Source organism: Thalassophryne amazonica, chromosome 5 (assembly GCF_902500255.1).
Source record: "Thalassophryne amazonica chromosome 5, fThaAma1.1, whole genome shotgun sequence".
Taxonomy (NCBI): domain Eukaryota; kingdom Metazoa; phylum Chordata; class Actinopteri; order Batrachoidiformes; family Batrachoididae; genus Thalassophryne; species Thalassophryne amazonica.
This window is the reverse complement of record NC_047107.1, coordinates 84555399-84579927: the sequence shown is the minus strand read 5'-3', so window position 1 is coordinate 84579927 and position 24529 is coordinate 84555399. Positions and strand designations below refer to the sequence as shown.

Sequence of the window (24529 nt, the reverse complement as noted above, 5' to 3'; positions counted from 1 at the left end):
ACTGTTACATTTGACATCTGTGAGTGTTAAATGGTTTTCTCAAGCCCATGTTTGAAGATTTATAGATTACTTATAGATTATACGTACTGTATAATAACCACTGCTAATTAAGTTGTTTTTGCTCATGTTTGACTCTGATCATTAACAGCTCTTGACAGGTTATTTAAAAAAAAAAGTCAGTTAGTAAAGAAACTATTATTTGTAGACAAAGACAAATTTTGATCTGATACTAATTATTTTAACGTGTTTTTGAATTCTTCTGCCCAACCTCGAACTTGAGCAAGGTCTTAGCAAGGTAAAATTTACCACAGCAAATTTAAACACAAGCATCATAGCAAAGGCAAAGCCAGAGGCTTTTTTCTTTTTATAATATGTGCAAGATGGTGTGAATATGCACTTATATTGTGAGGTTTGTGTGTGTGTGGAAAAATGCTGTGTCACAAAACAAACACCATGTTCATTTTATGCAATTACAAATGCAATTTATTATTTTCTTCAGTAGTCATTCTGAAAAATGTATATACACCACATTTTGTAGAACACAACTTACATTTTTTTAAACTCCTTTGGGAGGTCCTGTGACTTATATTCTGGTACGACTTGAATACAGAAAAATCACACATTTGTTGTTATTAAAAATTTACAGCATACTTTTCTAAGCACCAAAGCTGTACGTTAGTCTATCAAAAAAAACAAACAAACAAACAAAAAAAAAAAAAACCTCAAAACTACATTGCTACATGTAGTGTCAAAATTATTAATTCAATGTCTTACACATAGCCTGCCTAAAATGTTGGCATTTAAATCTGCACTGAAGGCCCCCATGTAACCTAATGAGCTAAGCAGCTGCATTAATAACCACATTATTTCTGCCTGATCTTCCCTCTTATCTCCTGTACAGAAAGAAAAAAAATAATTGTGATATTCACTATTCAGCTAGAGTTTTCATGGGAAACTCAAAGTTTAATTTTACTGGAAAATGTGTATGTGACTGTTTGGTGTGCCCCCGCCTTTCTCTGAATGTACAAAAGATCTCCTCAGAAATGCTGTGATCGCACACATATATTCAAAATCCTGCTGTTCAGACTTTTCACTATTGCGCGTGTCTCGAGGCCTCATATTAAAAGCCTGTTATGTTAATCTGCCAATTCTTTGGCTTTTTCCACAAACAGCCTCAGACACTTTGACTTAAAATCATTTTTGCCTCCACATACATTTTTTCCAGGTAATGTAAAATTACCCGAAGATGTACAGAAATATTTTTCTGAGCAAAATTTGAAATCTAAGCATGTTTTAAGCACATTATGAATCCCACTGCCCATTAGCACTGGATTATGTGACAGCTGTTAGCATGCCGCTATGTGATGCTAGCGAGTTTACGTGCTATCATTACCCTAATAGCATTGTATTATGAATTTCATCCATTTTGAAATAAGGCTGCAACATAACAAAATGTGGAAAAAGTGGAGTGCATCAACAAGGTATTGAGCAAAGGTTGTGTTGTGTATTTGTGTAAGTGATTTCTTAGCTTCTTATTTTTTAAATAAATTTGCAAAAATTTCCAATTGCCCCCCACCCCCCACCAAAACAAAACAAAACATTTTTCATGTCATTATGGAGTGTTATGAGTAGAATTTTGAGGGGGGGAATTTACTCCCTTTTGGATTTAGGCTGTAACATAATAAAATGTGGAAACATTTCTTTCTCTCTCTGTTCAAGATGCGGCTGGATCCACGTGCAGGGGTAGGTGATTTCTGGAACAAATGCAGACCAGACTCTCCTGCAGGAACCGATCCAATGAGTGGCTCGATGAGCCCCACCCCCGACGGTGGACTGGATGCCTGCATGGATTCTCATCAGTTGTGTTGTGTTCTGTATTGTAAACCTTTTGGTAGATTGGCTTAGGCAGTGGGTCACCCCTTTGAGTCTGGTGTGCTTGAGGTTTCTTTCCTCAATATCATCAGAGGGAGTTTTTCCTTACCACTCTGTGTGGTTGCTCTGGGGGTTGGTAAGGTTAGACCTTACTTGTGTGAAGCGCCTTGAGGCAGCTTTGTTGTGATCTGGCGCCATATAAAGTAAATAAATTTAATTGAAAAAGTGAAGCACTGTGAATACTTTCCGGTGCACTGTAGAAAGTAGCAGATTTGTGCTTGTCTGTCCAAATTAGAGCCATGTAAATATACACACACCTGCTGCAGGCTGCATCCAGGAGAATGTTTTCTATTTACTGATGATCTCTTCCATGTGTGGTTTTCCACTTTGACTCCATGCGTCATCCAGAACAGAACCTGTCAGCTACAAGTAGAAAACATTTTGTGACAACCCATCCTCCCTCAACTTAACAAGTTCCCAGAATAAAGTCAAATCTGGAAGTGTGCCTAAACTGTGTAACCTTGAGCAGCTTGACAGCACAGATGAGGTTTGCATCCACAGGACTGGAAAACAGACACAACAACAGGTCTTTCAAAGCACAGAGGAGGATGTCTGCACGTGGAGGTCCTTTTCCACTTTTTACCTGGACAAACAAAAAAGCTGTTTTTCTGAAACACACCAAATAATAACTGACAACTGAAATACCAAATGCATGATATGTGAATCATAAGGTTTACTGCATTCAAACAGAAAATGCCATCATGACCCCCTGTACAAGTGAAAGGAACACAGCACAGTGCACAAAAGCAGCAGCACAGGTCAAGTCAGGTCTGGAAGCATCACGTAACTGCACAAGTCATGGATAGCAACCACCAAGGCAGATAACCAGTCCATCCCCACTTCTTTAAAGTAACCATCTATCTCCCACAGCCAGGTGAAATGTGGGCATCAACCTGGAATTTTACAGTTGCTGAGGACTTCAACAAGGAGGCACCTGTGTACTGCATCATGCACAGAGAAGTGGGACACACAGCCAAAATATCATAGCTGACACTCCCTCACAATGCAAGTGATACTCCTCATCTCAGTCTCCTTACTTAACCACTCATTTGAAGTAATTCCAGTGGTTCTCAAGGATCCTCAGAAGTTGTCACCTTAAGTCACAGGTTAATGTCCAGGTGAGACAAATGGTAATGGACTGCTTTATATAGCGCTTTCCATCTGCATCAGATGCTCAAAGCACTTCACAATGATGCCTCACATTCACCCATTCACACTCACACACCAATGTCAGGGTGCTGCCATGCAAGGGGCTTACTACACACCGGGAGCAACTCGGGGATAAAGGCCCTTGGCCAAGGGACCTTAGTAATTTTCGGGTCAGGCTGGGGTTTGAACATCGGATCCTCTGGTCTGAAGCCCAACGCTTAACCACTAGACCATCACCTCCCCAGACAACCATGCAGTAAGACAGGAAGCCCCAGGATCCTACACAATATCTAATGGGTGCATTCGAATTCATGCAGTGCCATGTACAAGCACTTGGTTTGATGTGGCACACTGTGGAACAAATGGCAGTGCATGTTGGTGTGAACTTCAGCCGACTTTATCCAGGGCTGCACAGCATCACCACTTTGGATGATGTGAAAACCTCACAGCAAGTCGCCTGCAGTCAGATGCTGCAATTGCTTTTCACCAGCTGCATCAAGCTTTTCATGACTGCCTGAAGCCTTCACTGAAACTGATGACGTATGGTTTGCTGTCGTCGTATGGCTGTAGTTCAGAGAACTTCAGATTGACTATCTCCTAACAAATGTATAATTTATAAATACAAATCATTTTTTCCTCAGAACTGGTTTGATAATACATTTCTGAAAAGTGGCTCAGCTTTTCAACATGGAGGTTCTGAAATACCAAGAGTTTAGTATTATATTTAACGTTGCTGTTTCATGTAATAATTTCACACCTTAATTTTTATGGTGCTACTGCTTAAAGGGCAGCACAGTGGCTTAGTGGTTAGCACTGCTGCCTCACAGCAAGAAGGTCATGGGTTCAATTCCAACCTGCGGCCTTTCTGTGTGGAGTCTGCATGTTCTCTCTGTGTTTGCGTGACTTTCCACAATGTGCTCTGGTTTCCTCCCACATCCAAAGACATGCAGGTTAGGTGAATTGGAAACTTCATAATTGTCCTGGTCTGCCTTGCAAAAGAGGTCTCGATCTCAATGGGACTGACCTGGTTAAATAAAGGTTAAAATTTGGAATTCTTTCCCATTCTTGCTTGATGTACGACTTCAGTTCTTCAGCAGTCTGGGGGTCTCCATTGTCGTATTTTGCACTTCATTTCATTGTCTTGCTGAAATAACCAGGGACGTCCCTGTAAAAGACGTTGCTTGGATGGCAGCATGTGTTGCTCCAAATCCTGGATGTACCTTTCAGCATTGATGGTGTCATCATAGATGTGTAAGTTGCCCATGCCATGGGCACTAACAAACCATCACAGATGCTGGCTTTTGAACTTAGCACTGGTAACAATCTGAATGGTCTTTTTCATCTTTTGTTCGGAGGACACGACGTCCATGATTTCCAAAAACAATTTGAAATGTGGACTCATCAGACCACAGCACACTTTTCCACTTTGCGTCTGTCCATTTTGAGCTCGGGCCCAGAGAAGGCGGTAGCGTTTCTGGATGTTGTTGATGTATGGTTTTTGCTTTGAATGGTAGAGTTTTAACTTGCAATTGTAGATGTAGCGACAAACTGTGTTACTGACAATGGTTTTCTGAAGTGTCCTAATGTTACTGAGCCCACGCAGTAAGATGCAGTGCCGCCTGAGGGATCAAAGGTCATGGCATTCAATGTTGGTTTTCATCCTTGTCGCTTACGTGTAGAAAGTTCTCCAGATTCTCTGAATCTTCTAATTATATTAGGACTGTAGATGATGGAATCCCTAAATTCCTTGCAATTGAACGTTGAGAAACAATGTTTCTCAAAGATTCAACATTGTTTCTCATGCCCATAGCCACTCCGCAGGGTGGCTGGGCGCTCCCTTAGAGATAGGGTGAGGAGCTCAGTCACTCGGGAGGAGCTCGGAGTCGAGCCGCTGCTCCTCCACGTCGAAAGGAGTCAGCTGAGGTGGCTCGGGCATCTTTTCCGGATGCCCCTAGACGCCTCGCTGGAGAGGTGTTCACGGGCACGTTCCATTAGGAGGAGGCCCTGGGGAAGACCCAGGACACGATGGAGGGACTACAATCCTCTCAGCTGGCTTGGGAACGCCTTGGGGTTCCCCCGGAGGAGCTGGGGGAGGTGTGTGTGGATCGGGAGGTCTGAGCGCTTTTGCTTGAGCTGCTGCCCCCGCGACCCGACTCCGGATAAAGCGGAGAAAATGGATGGATGGAAACATTGTTCTTAAACTGTTGGACTATTTTTCCACACAGTTGTTCACAAAGGGGTGATCCTCACCCCATCTTTGCTTGTGAACGCCTGAGCCTTTTGGGGATGCTCCTTTTATACCCAATCATGACACTCACTCGTTTCCAATTAACCTGTTCACCTGTGGATTGTTCCAAACAGTTCTTTGAGCATTCATCAACTTTCCCAGTCTTTTGTTGCCCCTGTCCCAGCTTTTTTGAAACGTGTTGCATTTCAAAAAGAGTAAATATTTGCCCAAAAACAAAAAAGTCTATCAGTTTGAACATTAAATATCTCGTCTTTGTGGTGTATTCAATTGAATATAGGTTGAAGAGGATTTGCAAATCATTGTATTCTGTTTTTATTTACATTTCACACAATGTCCCAACTTCATTGGAATTGGGGTTGTATAAGCGTGCACAAAGCTGAGCCTCTAGCAGACTGCTTTTAACAGGTTGCATTCATTATGGACATGCACACGCAGCCAAGTCTTCTCACAGTGGAGAGCGCTGCTGTTTTTACTGTGACTGCATTAAAATGAACAGTTATCACTTAAAACCGCATTGCAGACCGATTGTCATGGTAACCGGTCCGATATGGGAAAGTATCTGACCGGTAATCAGCCAATCAGAACATGCGTAGCAGCGCAGCCATATAATAATACATTTCATCTGCTACGAAGAATGCAAACAGTGCAAGATCAGCCATCAATTCACGGGCGTAACATGAAACAGAATTTGTTCGAATTGACAGCTCTTATTTTTAAGACTTCACTCCTGCGGCTGCAGCAATCACGTCAGTCAAATAGACAGATGGAGGTGAGCTTGAATGCACCTAATATATGACTGGTGCTTGAGGATGTACTGAGGCTGATGCAGTACCACTCCAGCTTCTAACCGCATGTGGTTTTGAACTGGCTGGATGTTTTCACAATCCCAGCACTGCTTGTCCAGGAGCAACAATGTTGGTAGATTTATACTTTTTAGGTTATTTGTCACACTGAATTGTATCAGATTTTCACTGAGGGGTCACTGTGGTTTGGGTGAAAGAGCAGACTGTCCCAAAAAACGAAATGCCTATGAATCAATTCCTCATTATTCCAATCAGTGTCATTGAAAATTACAGGCACTTCTAAACAAAGAAAACTCTTCCACAGCATGCATTACGTAACAATAAACTTGCTTAAAAAAAAAAGAAAAAAAAAAGGCTGGAAAACTAGCAACTGTTTGATACTGACTTTTCTAATGGACTAAAAACAAATCATAATGAACTGCATCGTTTTATCTGAATTCTCTTTAAGGCTCAATATACAGTACGCTTGTCATTATGTTACAGGTGTGCAGTGTTTAGTACTATGTAACACTATGCAAGACTATTATTGTGAATTGAGACAAAAGATGATCAAGTTATAAGTAATCAATCTAAGAAAAAAAAAAAAATCAATTACACATTTTTGACACTTACCTCTAGGTGAAGATAAAGCTCTCCAAGAAAGAGCACGAAGGAGTGAAATCTTTTCTGAGTTTCCTCATCTCCTAGAACAGCTACATCCTTCTGCTCATACTCTGTTCGACACCTACAGTAGAGAGACAGACAGGAAGAAACATTATAAAAGACTGACTGATCAGTAAATTGTTTCTAGGAAACCTGATAAAGATGTGCAACATTTGCAACAAGATTTGATGTGTCCTTTAAATTGAGAACTTTTTCCTTCTGATTTGTGCTTTTATGAACATTTTAGCAAATTTATCTGAAGAAGCCAACAGACTTCCTGTTTCCCACTCAATAGTCAATGTTACAAGTACAATGGCCCTAACGTGAGGATCTGTACACAGTCTAAAACACAAAACACAAATCCATCTGGGAGGTGTCCAAATCCGAGTCACGATCTAATGCAGCACATAAAAACTAAGAGTTTACCTGTATGGGAAAACTGTAATGTAGAGGCGTGTGCTGCGTTCTTAAAATATGATAAAATCACTGCACTAGAGTTTAGACCTGCTTTCAGGTTGTCTAAATAGTAAACACTTTCTTGTGAGAGATGACAGGAATGCAGCAACTTCACGTCTGACCACACTTTATTTTTGGACAAATATGCCAATAGGAATACACATGAATGCAAGTATATTCAGTACTATTGATTACTGTGGGAAAATGATCTCTGGGCATGAAAATGATAACTGTATCTGGGGGACACTCACAATGACACCTGGATTTTGCTGTGCTCCGTGTTGTGCAGAGAAGACAATAGGAGCCAAAGTGTTTAATTTTAAATAGAATCTGCAGGAAACACTGGATTACTTTCTAGATGGCGCCTTTATTTCACAGATACTGACTGAAAGATTGAAATGTGACACGAAAGATTGAAATGTGACACGAATAAACTGAAAGCAGCACACTGTTCCAGATTTTTTAAAGTAAGAGATCAATACAACCAAAACTCTACTGGGGCAAGATTACCTTTGGAGGAGAAGCTGACGAAAGTTTCCACCTGGTGGACTGATAGTGAGATGATGGGACAGGTAGTTACAAAGCCTGGCTCCGGTGTAGGCAAAGTTTGGAATAGTAGTTGACTGCAACAAAAAAACAAAATAATCAGTGGATTTGTAGTGCTTCATCATCATATAATGAAAGCTGTTCTATGCAACAACAGTATTAAACAAGCTCCACAAGAAGACCTGAAACATGTTAGAATCACAAGAAAGCTTCTGTAGATGCACATAGCCTCGCGAGATTCTGGAAAAACAGTGAGGAAAATAATAATAATAATAATTTGTAATTTTAATCGTAGGTACACTTCCACTGTGTGACAGTATCTTAAAAAAATAAAATAAAATTTTTTCCAGAAAATCACATTGTATGATTTTGAAATAATTAATTTGCATTTTATTGCATAAAATAAGTATTTGACCGCCTACCAACCAGCAAGAATTCTGGCTCTCACAGACCTGTTAATTTTTCTTTAAGAAGCCCTCTTATTCTGCACTCTTTACCTGTATTAATTGCACCTGTTTGAACTTGTTACCTGTAAACAAGACACCTGTTCACACAATCAATCACAATTCAACCTGTCCACCATAGCCAAGACCAAAGAGCCGTCTAAGGACACCAGGAACAAAACTGTAGACCTGCACAAGGCTGGGATGGACTACAGGACAACAGGCAAGCAGCTTGATAGAAAGACAACACTGTTATGATTATTTATTAGAAAGTGGAAGAAACACAAGATGACTGTCAATCTCCCTCGGTCTGGGATTCCATGCAAGATCTCACTTTGTGGGGTAAGGAGGATTCTGAGAAAGCTCAGAACTACACAGAGGACCTGGTCAATGACCTGAAGAGAGCTGGACCACAGTCACAAAGATTACATTAGTAACACATGATGCTGTCATGGTTTAAAATCCTGCAGGGCAGCAAGGTCCCCCTGTTCAAGCCAGCTCATGTCCAGGCCCGTTTGAAGTTCACCAGTGACCATCTGGATGATCCAGAGGAGGCATGGGAGAAGGTCATGTGGTCAGATGAAAACAAAATAAAGCTTTTTGGTATCAACTCCACTTACCATGTTTAGAGGATGAGAACAACCCCAAGAAAACTATCTCAACCGTGAAGCATGGGGGTGGAAACATCATACTCCGGGGGTGCTCTTCTGCAAAGGGGATGGGATGACTGCATCGTATTGAAGGGAGGATGGATGGGGTCATGCACTGCGAGATTTTAGCAAACAACCTCCTTCCCTCAGTAAGAGCATTGAAGATGGGTCATGGCTGAGTCTTCCAGCATGACAATGACCCCAAACACACAGCCAGGGCAACTAAAGCCGGGTTCACACGGCAGGATAATTAGGCCGATATCAGACCTGATCTTCCCCTTCCGACAATCTGAAGTACGCCCCAACAATCGTGATGACGGTAAAGATAATCATATCAGATATTCCTGTCGTGTGTGGTGTGTTAAGAGCGCTGTGATCTGCACAGACGTCAGGAGCACTCCGATTGTAAATCGGAGATATTCAACATGTTGGATTTTTTTGGCCCGATACTGCAGCGTGTGTTGTGTCCTCCGACCACAAACGAGCACGCAGCCTGCAGAATGTGATGTGTAGCCAATCAGAAAGCGAGGTGATGGATGCAAGGAGCGGAAAATAAAATCAAAACAGTTGTTCTGATTTACCAGAAAGTCCGGTGGTTGCGCTGTCTCCACTCCTTTAAAGAACGCCTTTTCTTTTTCTTTTTGTATTGTTTTTTTCCTGTTTTAAATAGTCCACAAAGTACCTCCGTTTGTTTACTCTGAAGTCACGTTTAATCGAGAGATTTTGCGAGATTTCCTGTCTGAACTGTAAATGTTCGTGTGTGAAATCTGTTCGTGTTTGGTGTTGTTGTTCTTACCGTGTGACTGAACACCACACACACTGTACGACCAAACGTGTCAGATCCATGATTTTTTTATCTTCACATGTGTGGTCTCTCAGGTTTTGGAAACCTAAAGCTAATTTTAAAATCCTGTCGTGTGAACCAGGCTTAAGGAGAGGCTCCGTAAGAAGCATTTCAAGGTCCTGGGGTGGCCTGGCCAGTCTCCAGACCTGAACTCAACAGAAAATCTTTGGAGGCAGCTGAAACTCCAAACCTGAAAGATTTGGAGAAGATCTATATGGAGGAGTGGACCAAAATCCCTGCTGCAGTGTGTGAAAACTTGGTCAAGAACTACAGGAAACGTCTGACCTCTGTAATGGCAGACCAATGTTTCTGTACCAATTGTTAAGCTCTGTTTTCTAGGGGGTCAAATACTTATTTTATGCAATAAAATGCTAATTAATTATTTAAAAATCATACAATGTGATTTACTGGATTTTTTTTAGATTCTGTCTCTCACAGTTGAAGTGTACCTACAATAAAAATTACAGACCTCTCCATTCTTTGTAGTGAGAAAACCTGCAAAACTGACAGGGATCAAATACTTACAGTATTTCCCCACTGTACGTAGCCATGTGCAATTACAAAAGTTTGATCAATCTAAAGGTGTCACTTTCAAAACTCTGCATTCCAGAGAAAATGAACCATAACCCCAATCCATACCCTTACCCTAAACCATCTAAAAGAAAGAAATGTGCAAGAAGGCTTAGCAGCTGTAACATTATTAGCCTTAAGCCATTAGAGCCTGAGTAGGTGAGACCTGATTTGGCTATAAATTATATTAAGGCACTCAGGTAGGTCCAGCTGGGTCCCATCCTACTGCCATGTGTCTCACTGAATATGCCTGAAAAGGATGTGGGCCTAAATGGATCACACTGACTTGGTATCTGCTCTAATTAATGATTAATTAGCACAGGTGGGAAAAAAAAATTCTGAGAGTGTGAAAATGGAAGCATTCAAAAACAAGCGCATATCATGTCATTACCATTTTTTCCTTTGGTACATCATACGAGGACCGTTTTAGTGCCAGGTAAATTATCGCAGCTAATAGCTTCGGGGGGCCGGGGCCACCCCCCCCGGACGTTATAGGGCAGTGGCGTCCAAAGTATTCTAGAAAGGGCCGAGAGGGTGCAGGTTTTCTTTGCAGCCACTGGCTCCAGGAGGTGATTTCACTGATGAACTCGTCTCACCTGTTCAAAGTGATGTTATTCAGTGAAATCACCTGCTGGAGTCAGTAGCTGCAAAGAAAACCTGCACCCTCTCGGCCCTTTCTGGAATACTTTGGACACCACTGCTATAGGGTTTTATACCACTTAAACATTCTTGGCAAGCCTTATTTGAACTAATTTTGGGTGGTTTTAGACACATTGAATGCAAGAATAATAATAATAAAAAAATATTTATTTGTAAGATCAAAGTTCTTTTTTGCCATAAAAACCTTTCCATAAAAATAAAAATTTAATTTAATCTCTGTGTGTGTGTCTGTAAAAAGGACAAACCTGCATGTAAATCAGCTCTACCAGTTCCTGCAACAACTCTTCAGTGGTAACCCAAGAATTTAGCACATCAGTTATATGTTCAACATCTGAGTCAAAGGTCCCTGGGGAGGTGCCAAGCTGGTCAAGGAAGTCTGAGACCGCATCAGCCAAGGTTGGTTCGCTGTAATGGCTTTCATTTTCATTTTCAAGATACAAAGCAGGGTCCTACCAAAAAAAAAAACAAAAAAACAAAAAAGACAAACAAACAAACAACAAAAAAAACCATTATGAATGCAATCATTGAATTGCATGCAACTGCATTATTTCATAAAATATTAAAGTTGATGGATTTTGTTCTTCATTGTTCACTGGTATCATGTAAATGTCACAGCTCATTATTCCTAGTGTGAAACTAACAGCATAAGAAAGCTGTATGTTCATAAATGTATGAGAATATCAGGAAAAAGACATTGTGCAGTCATCTTACTTCATTGTGACTAAAAGCAGCATAGGGGACAAACACTGGAGCACTGGCTGAAAGTGTTGATGACTTAACCAAGAATCCACATCGTTACATGCTTCAGTATAAGTACTGGTGGCATTTTCCCTTGCTGGGGCTTGCTCAGCCTTTCACAAACCTGAGAGAGAGAACAAAAACATAATATTGTTGGTGGCATTTGGCACTAAGTACAATACACTCCAACAATAAAAGAATAAATGTCAGCAATAAAAAAAACAAATAAATAAATGGCTTCGTAGGACACTGTGCCTTATTGGTTAGCACTGCTGCCTCACAGAATGACGGTCGTGGGATTGCCTCCCACCTCTGGTCCTTTCATTGTGGAGTTTGCATATACTCCCTCTGTTTCCATGGGCTCCCTCCCTGCAGGTGCTCCACATCCTCCCACTTCCAAAGGCATGCAGGTTAAATGAATTGGGAACATTGGTATAGGTATGAATGTGCTTGTCTGTCTATATGTGCCCCTGCGATAAACTGGCAATGTCCACTGGAATAGGCTCCAGCATCCCTGTGACCTTTAACTGGAAGTAGTGGGTATAGAAAATGAATGTCACAAAAATTCTAATTGTTGTAAAATTAAAACATATACATTATAATCAATATAGAAAAAAATTCACTTCTCCTCTCCCATATCTGAAACCTTGTGTTGAAGTGTCACTCAATCATAATTCAGTACATAAAACACCTCTTAAAACTCCATACATCTGAGGTGGAGACAGGATCAATTGTGTTTGCATTTTATAATGCAAAGGTGTACACATGCCTTCTGAGCTTCGAAAAGACAAACAAAAAACTAACATTGTAGGAATCCTCCTACTCTTAAACCGACTGCTTTCCACTTTGATGACGTCTACAGCACAACTAAACAGTATATGCTCACTTTCTGATTACTTTCACACTCAATTGTTTCACATAAATAAAATTAAATGAAAAACAAATGACACCTGAAAAACACATCAGTTTAATTTTTGTTTGTACTTATGGAAGCAAATGTATTGAACAGAAGTTGACATGTAAAGTATTTACCACTTAGTTACTAAATCTACATGTCTATCCACATTGCCATTGGCAATCAGACGGAAGAGACACATACAGAGCCTGTTACTGCTAGCGCTGTTATCAGCTAACTAAAACTCTTTCAGCAGTGTTGGCTAACACTGCTTCTTACCCAATTATACAATATACTATGTCCAGATAGGAACATGATGTTGGAAAAACATCATCCTGGAAGAGTTACAAAGTTATTTCTGAGGCTCTGGAATGCCTTTGAAGTGCTTTTTTGGCTCCTAAAGGTGTCATAACCATTACTTCTCTGCAGAAAAACTACTTTTTCCATCACCTGTGTATAATGAGAATATTTATGTTTGCAGTCCTGTCACAAGGTCATTTTGCCTATGTATGAACATGATAACTTGAGAGCAGCTGAACCTTTCAGTATCAAACATTACTATGTTCCTTGGTATCTTGGAGGAGTTTATATATGGAGATCATAAGTCAAGGTCACAGTCGATGCAGTATATTTCTTGTGAGATTTTTTTGTTGGTGCTACAATAAATCGTATCAGCATTCATAATTTTTTAAAAGATTCAGGTGGTGGTTGATACATGACAGTCTCAAATTTGCATGTTTTATGTATAAGTCCTACACAGACTCTGATGCCCATTGGTTGCTGTGCATATCCCTGCAAACCGTGGTGAGAAGCATTTGAGAGTCTATGGCTCCACCTGGATGGGAAGCCAGCCAAGGCTGATACCCTTTTATACATTGTGGACTAGAACTATACAGATCAAGTATCTTGTCCAAGGACACAGTCAGGTAGCATGACCAGAACTCAAAGTCAGGTCTACATGCTGACAGCCCAACTCTGAATCCACTGAACCACCTACCTCCCCTGCTAAATTGTTTAAAATAGTCTCACAACTGCAAAATTTTAAACCCTTGAGACCTCTGCCTTTTACAGGTCCTAAGGAAAAAATGGTTTGGAGGCCTAGAAACATAGGATTTTTCAATATTTAAGCGCGCGCGCACACACACACACTTTAAGGCAAATCTGAAGGGGTCATTTAACGACCTCAAATGGCAATGTGTCAGCATATTTAAAAAAACAATTTGTACTTCCGCGACTGACCGCCTGATGAAAACAAGGTCAGACTGTACTGCTTGTCTACTGAAATCAGCTGGTTTAGTTTTGTATCTAACTTGCTTCTATCAGCCAGCTGATAGCTATCATTGCTTGGAATGATGAGATTTATACACCAAGCTGACCTGAAATGAACCACTGTACATTAAATTGACTTTATTGATGAGTCTGACCCCTCTGAAAAGTGACCAAATTACATGTATTTTGTACCGAGTTTGGCAATGTTTTCATCGTCCAAAAATGGCCACCAGAGGATGCTGGGGTAAATACCGCAGCAACCCATTAGTACGAGGGTCTCTCATTGGTCAATACAGGTCATGTTATCATGAGGCTACGTACTTGTACATGTATTTGCTGTTGATACATAGATTCTCAAACTACGTTAACCATAACCCCTAACAAGACCAATAAAGGACAGTACAAATAGAATTTGGGATTATTAATGGGTTGTAGTGGACTTTACCTGAGCACCCTCTGTTGGCAGTTTTTGGCCAATGAAAACACCAGCGAACGCAATACAAATACGAGGTCTGTTAGAAAAGTATCGGACCTTTTTATTTTTTTCAAAAACGTGATGGATTTGAATCACATGTGCTTGCATGAGCAAACCTTGAACCTTCTTGCGCATGCGTGAACTTTTTCACGCCTGTCGATTGCATAATTTCCAAGTAAGCAGCCTTTGTGTGGGACGTGTGCAGTGCGCTCAGCGGATTTTCATTTCAAGGAAAAAGATGGAACGACTGGAGCAGCGCCGCATCAAATTTAGCCAGAAACTGGGCGACAGCCAGGTGGAAACCATTCAGATGATTCAGGCGACTTTCGGTGACTTTTCAGTCGTATGACTATCCGAGAAATTGTGGAAGAGGTGGGCATGTTACAACATGTCCTGTGAGACTTCAACACGGAGGCGCTTTTGCGCCGCTGTCAGCAGCAGCATGAATTTCACCACCAATCTTTTCATGGCCAAATCTTCTGTCACAGTGGAATGTACCGAAAAAGTGCTGATGTCCACCTCTTCCACAATTTCTTGGATAGTCACACGATGGTCCTGCATCACCACAGCGTTCACTTTGGAAATGATCTGGTCATTTCAGCATGTTGATGGCCGACCTGGAGCGTGGCTCGCTCTCCACCATTGTGCGGCCGTCTTTAAAACCAGTTGTACCGCTCCTTAATCTGTGTGATGCCCATAGCATCGTCACCGAAAGCCGTCTGAATCATCCGAATGGTTTCCACCTGGCTGTCGCCCAGTTTCTGGCAAAATTTGATGCAGCGCTGCTCCAGTCATTCCGTCTTTTTCCTTGAAATGAAAATCCGCCGCGCGCACTGCACACGTCCCACACAAAGGCTGCTTACCAGGAAATGACGCAATCGACAGACGTGAAAAAGTTCACGCATGCGCACGAAAGTTCAAGGTTTGCTCATGCAAGCACACGTGATTCAAATCCATCAGGTTTTTGGAAAAATAAAAAGGTCTGATACTTTTCTAACAGACCTCGTACATGTAATTTGGTCACTTTTCACAGGGGTCAGACTCATCAATAAAGTCAATTTAATTTACAGTGGTTCATTTCAGCTGAGCTTGGTATATAAATCTCATTTTTTCCAGGCAATGATAGCTGTCAGCTGGCTGTTAGAAGCAAAACAAAACCAGCTTATTTCAATACACAACCAATGCAGCCGGAGCTTGTTTTCATCAGGCGGCCAGTCGCCCAAGTACGAATTCTTCCCTTTGGATTCGCCACTTCGCAGGAAGTGACGTGTCTCCGCGCCAACCCATACAGCTACGTAAAAACAGCCACTTCCTATAAAATAAGGTCGACATCAAATTTAAGATATGCCCTTTGAATGATATATGTATCAGTGCAACCTTTTTTACTGCACTGAGAAAATAAAACTTTTTGAAAAATAAATCTAATATAGATTATGTCTGATATTAGTGTGAAGCACTGCTAAGCTAAAGGGGCAACATTTAGCTAACCTGAGCACAGAGTGCATAGTTTTGATCCAGACAAAACTATCAAAACTGAAATGGCACAGGTAAACAAACGGGAGTGACTATTCCCCCGGCTGCTGTCTCTCTCTTGCCGGTGTGAGTGCTTCGCCTAAACAACCAGACACGTGAGTGAGTGCTTTATTTACATCATGTGTTAGCGAAAATGGAACCCAATATTCTGTATGTCGATGAGCTTAAAAGCACAGATAAGATAGCTACCTAGCATCCATGTATTCGTGAGCCAAATAAGTTAACGCAGAATAGGACTGTAAGGCTTCTCCGATTTGCCAACCGAAGTTGTGATAACCGGTGAGTAAGCTACGTGGCTAAAAGCTAGTTAGCAGCTCCCACCTCCGCCGCTGTCTGTGTCCTTAGCGCTGATATCCGCGGATGGCGGGGATGTTCGCGGCTGTCTCAACGGTTGCCTCTGGTTTAAAATCGATGATGTGGAGTCTTCGTCCCCAGCAGCAAAGAGGCCTGGGGCAGCTGCATATTGACTGCGGGCTCTGCCTGCACCCGGAGCTCGGTCGAAATGCTCGTTCATGGTTGTTCTGTTTGTTAGCTACTTACAGTCCACCTAACAGCGTCTGAAACCAACCAAAGAATCTTCCTGACGCTTGTTTGGTTAGTGGACCATAATAAAACCGCCCGAGTCTTCTTTTTCTCAGCGCTGCAAGAAGCAACTTTATTTTTTGTTAACAACAAATACTTCCGGTAACAACAACCCGTAGGGATTTAATCAACGTTGCCAGGTTGTCTCCCTCTAGTGACAAGGAGTGGAAGTGGTGTTTAATGCAGCCAATGAAGAGGGCAGAGTATGCTGGATGATCGACTCCCAGCACGCTCCAGAACCGTTTTGGTTCCAAAGCGTGGGGCGGGGTACACCATGGGCAGGACACCAGTCTGTCACAGGGCCACATATAGACAGACAAGTACACTTACACACCTACGGTCAACTTCATATTCCCAGTTCACCTAACCTGCATGTCTTTGGAACTGGTAGAAAACTGGAGCAACTGGAGGGAACCCACAGGAACACATACAAACTCTACACAGGAAGACTCCAGGCAGGAATCGATCCCACAACCTGTTTGCTGTGAGGCATCAGTGCTAACCACTACTTCACCATACCACCAGCAATAATAATAGTAATAAAATTTTGGAAAGCTAAAGAAAAATGAAAAGTACCACCATAGATTCAGAAATGCAAGTTACTTAAAAGCATTTGTTGAGTAATTTAAGTAGTTTGAAGATGTCACATTGGCTTCTCTAAAGTGTTCATTTGAAATATTTTTATGTGTTGTTTTTTTTAATTAATAATGAAAATATTCATTATTTTGCACTAGTCAAAGATCATGTGACTGCAAGGCTCACCCCCCCCCCCCCAAAAAAAAAAACCCAACTAAACAAACAAACAAACCAACAAACAGGCTATGCCTGTGTTTCCCCACATAGTTACTCAACACATCCATCTATTTTCAGTACCCACTTACTCCATTTAAGGGTCACAGGGGTGACCGGAGCTTATCCCGGCAGTCTACTCAACACATTTAATGGAGAAATAAGGGCTATTATTTTTATCTGACATATCAGACGTGTTGCTGCAACTCAGTGTGTATTCTGCACTTGTGCACACAGTAGCTACTACAAACATGTTGCACCAGACTCCTTGATGAAGTATTCATTAGTTGTTTCAGCCTCCAGTCATTTTCCACTTGTTTCCATTAGCTGGATCATATTATTCCACAGAGAATTCCCTTGCCAGAAATGTGGAGAGCCTCTTTGATAAAAGATTACCTTCTCTATTTTCTGTTACTGCCTTTTTTTTTTTTCCTTTTCTTCTCATGGCAGAGAAACAGAGAAGGTTCAAATATTTACAATTCCCAGAAATGCACAAGATTTTAAGTGACAGCAGTTGTGATGCCGAGGAGCTCTATTGCCCTCACAGTAAACTACAGTATCCAGCCTGTGTAAAGCAGTACTTCAGTACTCGTCAGTACACCTCTGGTGATTTATTATCTGTTTCAGTAAGTTACATTTGAACTGTTAAAGACAAATCAAGGAAAAATTGATACTGTGTTTAGTCCTTATGTGCTGGTACTATCAGTGCTAAATTCTCTCAGAAAGAAATGTTGTGACTGACAACCAATAAATAAATGTAGAAATAAATAAATAAATAAATCTAAAATATTTGTTTAAATTATTATTTTTAAGCCATTAACAAAATATAGACCATTTGTGGTTTTGTTTTAATTTTGTTTTTCTCCCCAGCAACTGTAATCGTTTAAAATTACAGTTGCTGGGGAAACTGACTTATACTGAGTTGTCAGTTGACTTATAGTAAAAAATCACAGTTGACTTTTTTACTATATATACAGTTATGCCCATAAGTTTACATACACTGGAAGAATTTTTTTTTTTTTTTTTGCCCATTTTTTAGAGAATATGAATGATAACACAAAAAACTTTTTTTTTCAGTTATGGTTTGTGGTTATGTGAAGCCATTTATTATCAAACAACTGTGTACTCCTTTTAAATCATAATGACAACAGAAACTACCCAAATGACCCTGATCAAAAGTTTACATACCCTGGTGATTTTGGCCTGATATGCACAGACGTTTACACAAACAGGTCTGAGTGGCTACAAAAGGTAACCATCCTCACCTGTGATCTGTTTGCTTGTAATCAGTGTGTATATGCATAAGAGGTCAGTGAGTTTCTGGGCTCCTGACAGACCCTTGCATCTTTCATCCAGTGCTGCACTGACGTTTCTGGTTTCTGAGTCATAGGGAAAGCAAAAGAATTGTCATAGAAAAGGTAATTGAACTACATAAAACACGAAAGGGATATTAAAAAGATATCCAAGGGACCGAGAAAGCCAATCAGCAGTGTTCAAACTCTTATTAAGAAGTGGAAAATGAGAGATTCTGTTGGAACCAAAACATGGTCATGTAGGCCAACAAAAATTTCAACAACAACTGCCAGGAAAATTGGCCGGGATGCAAAGAAAAACCCAAAAATAACTTCAGCTGAAATACAGGACTCTATGAAACAAAATGGTGTGGCTGTTTCAAGATGCACAATAATGAGACACTTGAAGAAAAATGGGCTGCATGGTTGAGTCGCCAGAAGAAAGCCATTACTACGCAAATGCCACAAAGTATCCCGCTTACAATACACCAAACGGCACAGAGAACAAAGTCATTTGGCCAAAATTGAACTTTTTGTCCACAACCATAAATGCTGTATTTGGAAAGGAGTCAACAAGGCCTATGATAAAAGGCATACCCTTCTTGCTGTGAAGCACGGAGGTGGGTCGCTGATGTTTTGGGGATGCATGAGCTACAAATGCACAGGAAACTTGATCAAGATTGATGGCGGGATGATACTCCTAGCTGTCATTGATATTGAAGGGGCCAATACATGGTGTTAAGAACTGGGATATGTAAACTTTTGATCAGGGTCATTTGGTTCATTTCTGTTGTCATTATGAGTTAAAAGGAGTAAACACAGTTGTTTGACAATAGATGGCTTTACACAACCACTAACCATGAGTGGAAAAAAAGTTGGTTTTTTTTGTTGTTGTTATCATTTATATTCTCTGAAAAATGGCCACAAAATAAAAAATTCTGCCAGGGTATGTAAACCTTTGAGCCAACTGTAATTTGCTAATTTTAAGTTGACATTACTCTGTATATGTTAAAATGGGAAGCTGTTATAATTCTATCTGTATAAGAAGAAGTCTTAAATAACACATGACGTTTTGAACATTTTATTTTTTGGTCATTTTCTTGTTTGTGTTCATTGCTACAGTCTCAATGTGAGAAGCCTAACATCCCCTTGGAAGAACACGCCAGAAGGGAAGGAATGTATGGTATTATACATACTTTTTTCCTTTCTTTTCAGAAGGAAACCTGATAAATGGAGTTTCTTTGTGGTAAACCTTCTGCCTTTTGTTCGGGAAACCAATCACTGTAGTTTCAGAGTCTTTGGCACATCCACTTATAGACATACTAGGTGTTATTTTCACAGTCTCAAGATCTGAAAGCATAAACCACAATGCTGTTTATGTACTCCTTAGTCCCTCAGGCCATCAGACTGTACAACTCTTCACTCAGTGGGAGGAGGAGTAACAGGAAGACAGAGGACGGGAAGGAGAGGAACAGTAGTAGCCAGTAAACCAGTATTATATATATAGTATATATTATATATTTCTGGTATTTATATTTGTGTATTTATATTTATATTTGCAAATTGTTTTTCCACTTTCACTGTTGATACTCTGTGTGCTTCTTACCCTGTGTGTTGCTATACAATGCTGCTGGAAGCTCAATTTCCCTGAGGGAGTCTTCCCAAGGGATCATTAAAGTTCTGTCTAATCTAATCTAATCTACAGAAAACATTCCTAAATGAAACTATCTTCAGAATAATGTTATCCAATAAATAAGTAAAATACACACACACCAAGTTTTGAAAATGGTTAAGAGTTAAATCTGTTGCATGTGTCTGAGTAGAAGTAGTTGCTTCATAAGTCAAGTCAGTTTCTGTTTTTGTTTTTGTGATGGGTGACTGGAGTTATCGGTTGAGATACTGGACCTCTTGACTGAGTAACTGGAGCTCCATGAATTATGATTTGTGGAGGATCTGTATCTGCAGGTGGGTGTGTTGCGGTCACAGATGACTTCTGGATAGCAGGACCTGTCTCTTCACTTGCTAAGATGACTTCCACACCATTTTTTAAGAGTTGCCTAGTTGTAGGAGAATTTGACAACCAGTTGACTCAGAAACAACAGAGGCAATTGTTGGATAATGGGGAAGGCTTTTCTGATCGGGGCCCGATTTTCTGATCCTGTCATATCTCAGAAGTGAAGCAGACAGACCCTGACTAGTACTTGGCTGGGAAAGAGCTCTTGGCAATTTTATGATTTTCCATGTAGAGCTGTTTGAGGAAAGGGATCCGGCATGAAATCATCTACCCAATTCCAGCATGCATTTGCATGCATTTGTAGCAGATCTTCTCTGGCAGCCAGGGGCCGCCAAAAGCACAAAAACTGAGCAAAAGACCAAATTTGAGTTTTATAAGGGTTCATTTAAAACATTATTAAAATAGATAATAACACAAATTAAATGTCAAAATATGACAGTTAACCAGTCACGGCATTCTGGCTATTGCTGGTTCAATTCTTTAACTTTTCCAAAGGATATGCAGCAAACTCTTACATTTTTCACATTTACAGTAAAAAGAGTTGTTCTGAAAGAATGGAAATGTGTTTCCCTGTCTTGCTTCAAATCAGTTGAATGACAAGTTGTATTGTTTATACCTTGAAGAAATTAAGTACACGTCACCTAACAAGCAGTCCAAGCATGCCAAGATTTAGGGACTGAATGGATAATATTCTTGACCTTCAGGCTACACCATTCCCATTCAGACATTATTCAACCTATAGCACACACACACAAAACAAAAATAGTGCTAAATAGCTTTTCCTGCTAATTTGGTACCGTTTTTTGTTTTTGTGTTTGTGTGCAGACTTCATAAAATTTCACAGGTATTCCCCTTCTTCTTAATAATAAAAATAAATATGAGTAAATTAGTATAAAATAAAATACATCAGAAAAATAATTTGTTGATTTTTTTTTAATACAACAACATTAAAAAAATTAAACAAATTATAAGCGGTTGAAGATGAGTGAGTGAGTGAACTTTTTTAATGTAGGTCAAGTAACAAACCTTTTCAGGTATGTGAATAAAACTCAAATTCTTTGTAAAGTTGATTCCACAAAGACAACAAACGTGATCATAATCAACACGATGTTCTCGTTCTTGTTCAGTTTTAACCCTCAAGTGACCGACTGGGGCCATTTATTCATCATCCTCAAGATTTTTGCACAATACTGTAACTTCGAAAGAGGCATTTTTGGGGACAGAACTTCCATCAGGGAACCAGCAGTCACAATGTATTGGAGCACATCAAGAAGTCAAAAGAAACCACCGTTAACAGGACAATATATTCTAGTTGACTGAAGGCTCATATTATGGTTTCTTTTATTGTTTCACCTTCTTCCTTTGATTTTAGATGGTATGAGAGAATCTTGAAAGAATTTGAGAATAAAGGCAACAAGGCTGTCGCGATGTTTCCTCTCTTAGTCCAATCTTCGCTGAGATAGATGTCCTGAGAGGTGGGATGAAAGAGCACGAGGCCCGGAAGCCTGCGGTGTTAATGTTCCCCCGTGGTCTTTTCATCTGCCATCAAGACAGCTGTCACTGATCACTTTGGACGTGATTACCAAAGGAAGTGGGTGGTCAGACACAGGTCATATCACTCATCTATTCCTCTCATACAATCTGGTGTCACATACATTCACAGCTCAGTTCGAACATGAATCTAGTTTCTCCTCACAGACCGATGCAACCAAATAATTTTTACATATATTACTTTCAAACAGTGGGCCCTATCTTGACAACCTGTAGTGAACCGTAAAAAACCGTAACACAAGTGCATTTAATCAATCAATCAATCAACTTTTTTCTTATATAGCGCCAAATCACAACAAACAGTTGCCCCAAGGCGCTCCATATTGCAAGGCAAGGCCATACAATAACCATGAAAAACCCCAACGGTCAAAACGACCCCCTATGAGCAAGCACTTGGCCACAGTGGGAAGGAAAAACTCCCTTTTAACAGGAAGAAACCTCCAGCAGAACCAGGCTCAGGGAGGGGCAGTCTTCTGCTGAGACTGGTTGGGGCTGAGGGAAAGAACCAGGAAAAAGACATGCTGTGGAGGGGAGCAGAGATCAATCACTAATGATTAAATGCAGAGTGATGCATACGGAGCAAAAAAGAAAGAAACAGTGCATCATGGGAACCCCCCACAGTCTACGTCTAAAGCAACATAACCAAGGGATGGTCCAGGGTCACCCGATCCAGCCCTAACTATAAGCCTTAGCGAAAAGGAAAGTTTTAAGCCTAATCTTAAAAGTAGAGAGGGTATCTGTCTCCCTGATCTGAATTGGGAGCTGGTTCCACAGGAGAGGAGCCTGAAAGCTGAAGGCTCTGCCTCCCATTCTACTCTTACAAACCCTAGGAACCACAAGTAAGCCCGCAGTCTGAGAGCGAAGCGCTCTAATGGGGTAATATGGTACTACGAGGTCCCTAAGATAAGATGGGACCTGATTATTCAAAACCTTATAAGTAAGAAGAAGAATTTTAAATTCTATTCTAGAATTAACAGGAAGCCAATGAAGAGAGGCCAACACGGGTGAGATATGCTCTCTCCTGCTAGTCCCCGTCAGTACTCTAGCTGCAGCATTCTGAACCAACTGAAGGCTTTTTAGGGAACTTTTAGGACAACCTGATAATAATGAATTACAATAGTCCAGCCTAGAGGAAATAAATGCATGAATTAGTTTTTCAGCATCACTCTGAGACAAGACCTTTCTGATTTTAGAGATATTGCGTAAATGCAAAAAGGCAGTCCTACATATTTGTTTAATATGCGCTTTGAATGACATATCCTGATCAAAAATAACTGCAAGATTTCTCACAGTATTACTAGAGATCAGGGAAATGCCATCCAGAGTAACGATCTGGTTAGACACCATGCTTCTAAGATTTGTGGGGCCAAGTACAATAACTTCAGTTTTATCTGAGTTTAAAAGCAGGAAATTAGAGGTCATCCATGTCTTTATGTCTGTAAGACAATCCTGCAGTTTAGCTAATTGGTGTGTATCCTCTGGCTTCATGGATAGATAAAGCTGGGTATCATCTGCGTAACAATGAAAATTTAAGCAATACCGTCTAATAATACTGCCCAAGGGAAGCATGTATAAAGTGAATAAAATTGGTCCTAGCACAGAACCTTGTGGAACTCCATAATTAACTTTAGTCTGTGAAGAAGATTCCCCATTTACATGAACAAACTGTAATCTATTAGACAAATATGATTCAAACCACCGCAGCGCAGTGCCTTTAATACCTATGACATGCTCTAATCTCTGTAATAAAATTTTATGGTCAACAGTATCAAAAGCAGCACTGAGGTCCAACAGAACAAGCACAGAGATGAGTCCACTGTCTGAAGCCATAAGAAGATCATTTGTAACCTTCACTTTCTTATAGAGCAACAAACTCTTTTTCCAGGCTAAGTGAAGATCTTCTAAATTAGTGAGACGCCATTTCCTCTCCAACTTACGGGTTATCTGCTTTAAGCTACGAGTTTGTGAGTTATACCACGGAGTCAGACACTTCTGATTTAAAGCTCTCTTTTTCAGAGGAGCTACAGCATCCAAAGTTGTCTTCAATGAGGATGTAAAACTATTGACGAGATACTCTAACTCCCTTACAGAGTTTAGGTAGCTACTCTGCTCTGTGTTGGTATATGACATTAGAGAACATAAAGAAGGAATCATATCCTTAAACCTAGTTACAGCGCTTTCTGAAAGACTTCTAGTGTAATGAAACTTATTCCCCACTGCTGGGTAGTCCATCAGAGTAAATGTAAATGTTATTAAAAAATGATCAGACAGAAGGGAGTTTTCAGGGAATACTGTTAAGTCTTCTATTTCCATACCATAAGTCAGAACAAGATCTAAGATATGATTAAAGTGGTGGGTGGACTCATTTACTTTTTGAGCAAAGCCAATAGAGTCTAATAATAGATTAAATGCAGTGTTGAGGCTGTCATTCTCAGCATCTGTGTGGAT

General features: G+C 40.5%; 1 protein-coding gene across 1 annotated transcript in view; it reads right to left on the bottom strand.

The window, feature by feature from the left end:
• paip1 (poly(A) binding protein interacting protein 1) overlaps nucleotides 1–16504 on the bottom strand; it is a 63356-nt gene extending 46852 nt beyond the window's left edge. Inside the window, 1 exon segment of the mRNA XM_034170753.1 lies at nucleotides 16175–16504. Within this exon segment, the coding sequence (XP_034026644.1) occupies nucleotides 16175–16367 (193 nt within the window). The 5' untranslated portion in view covers nucleotides 16368–16504.
• Nucleotides 16505–24529: the final 8025 nt, after the last annotated feature.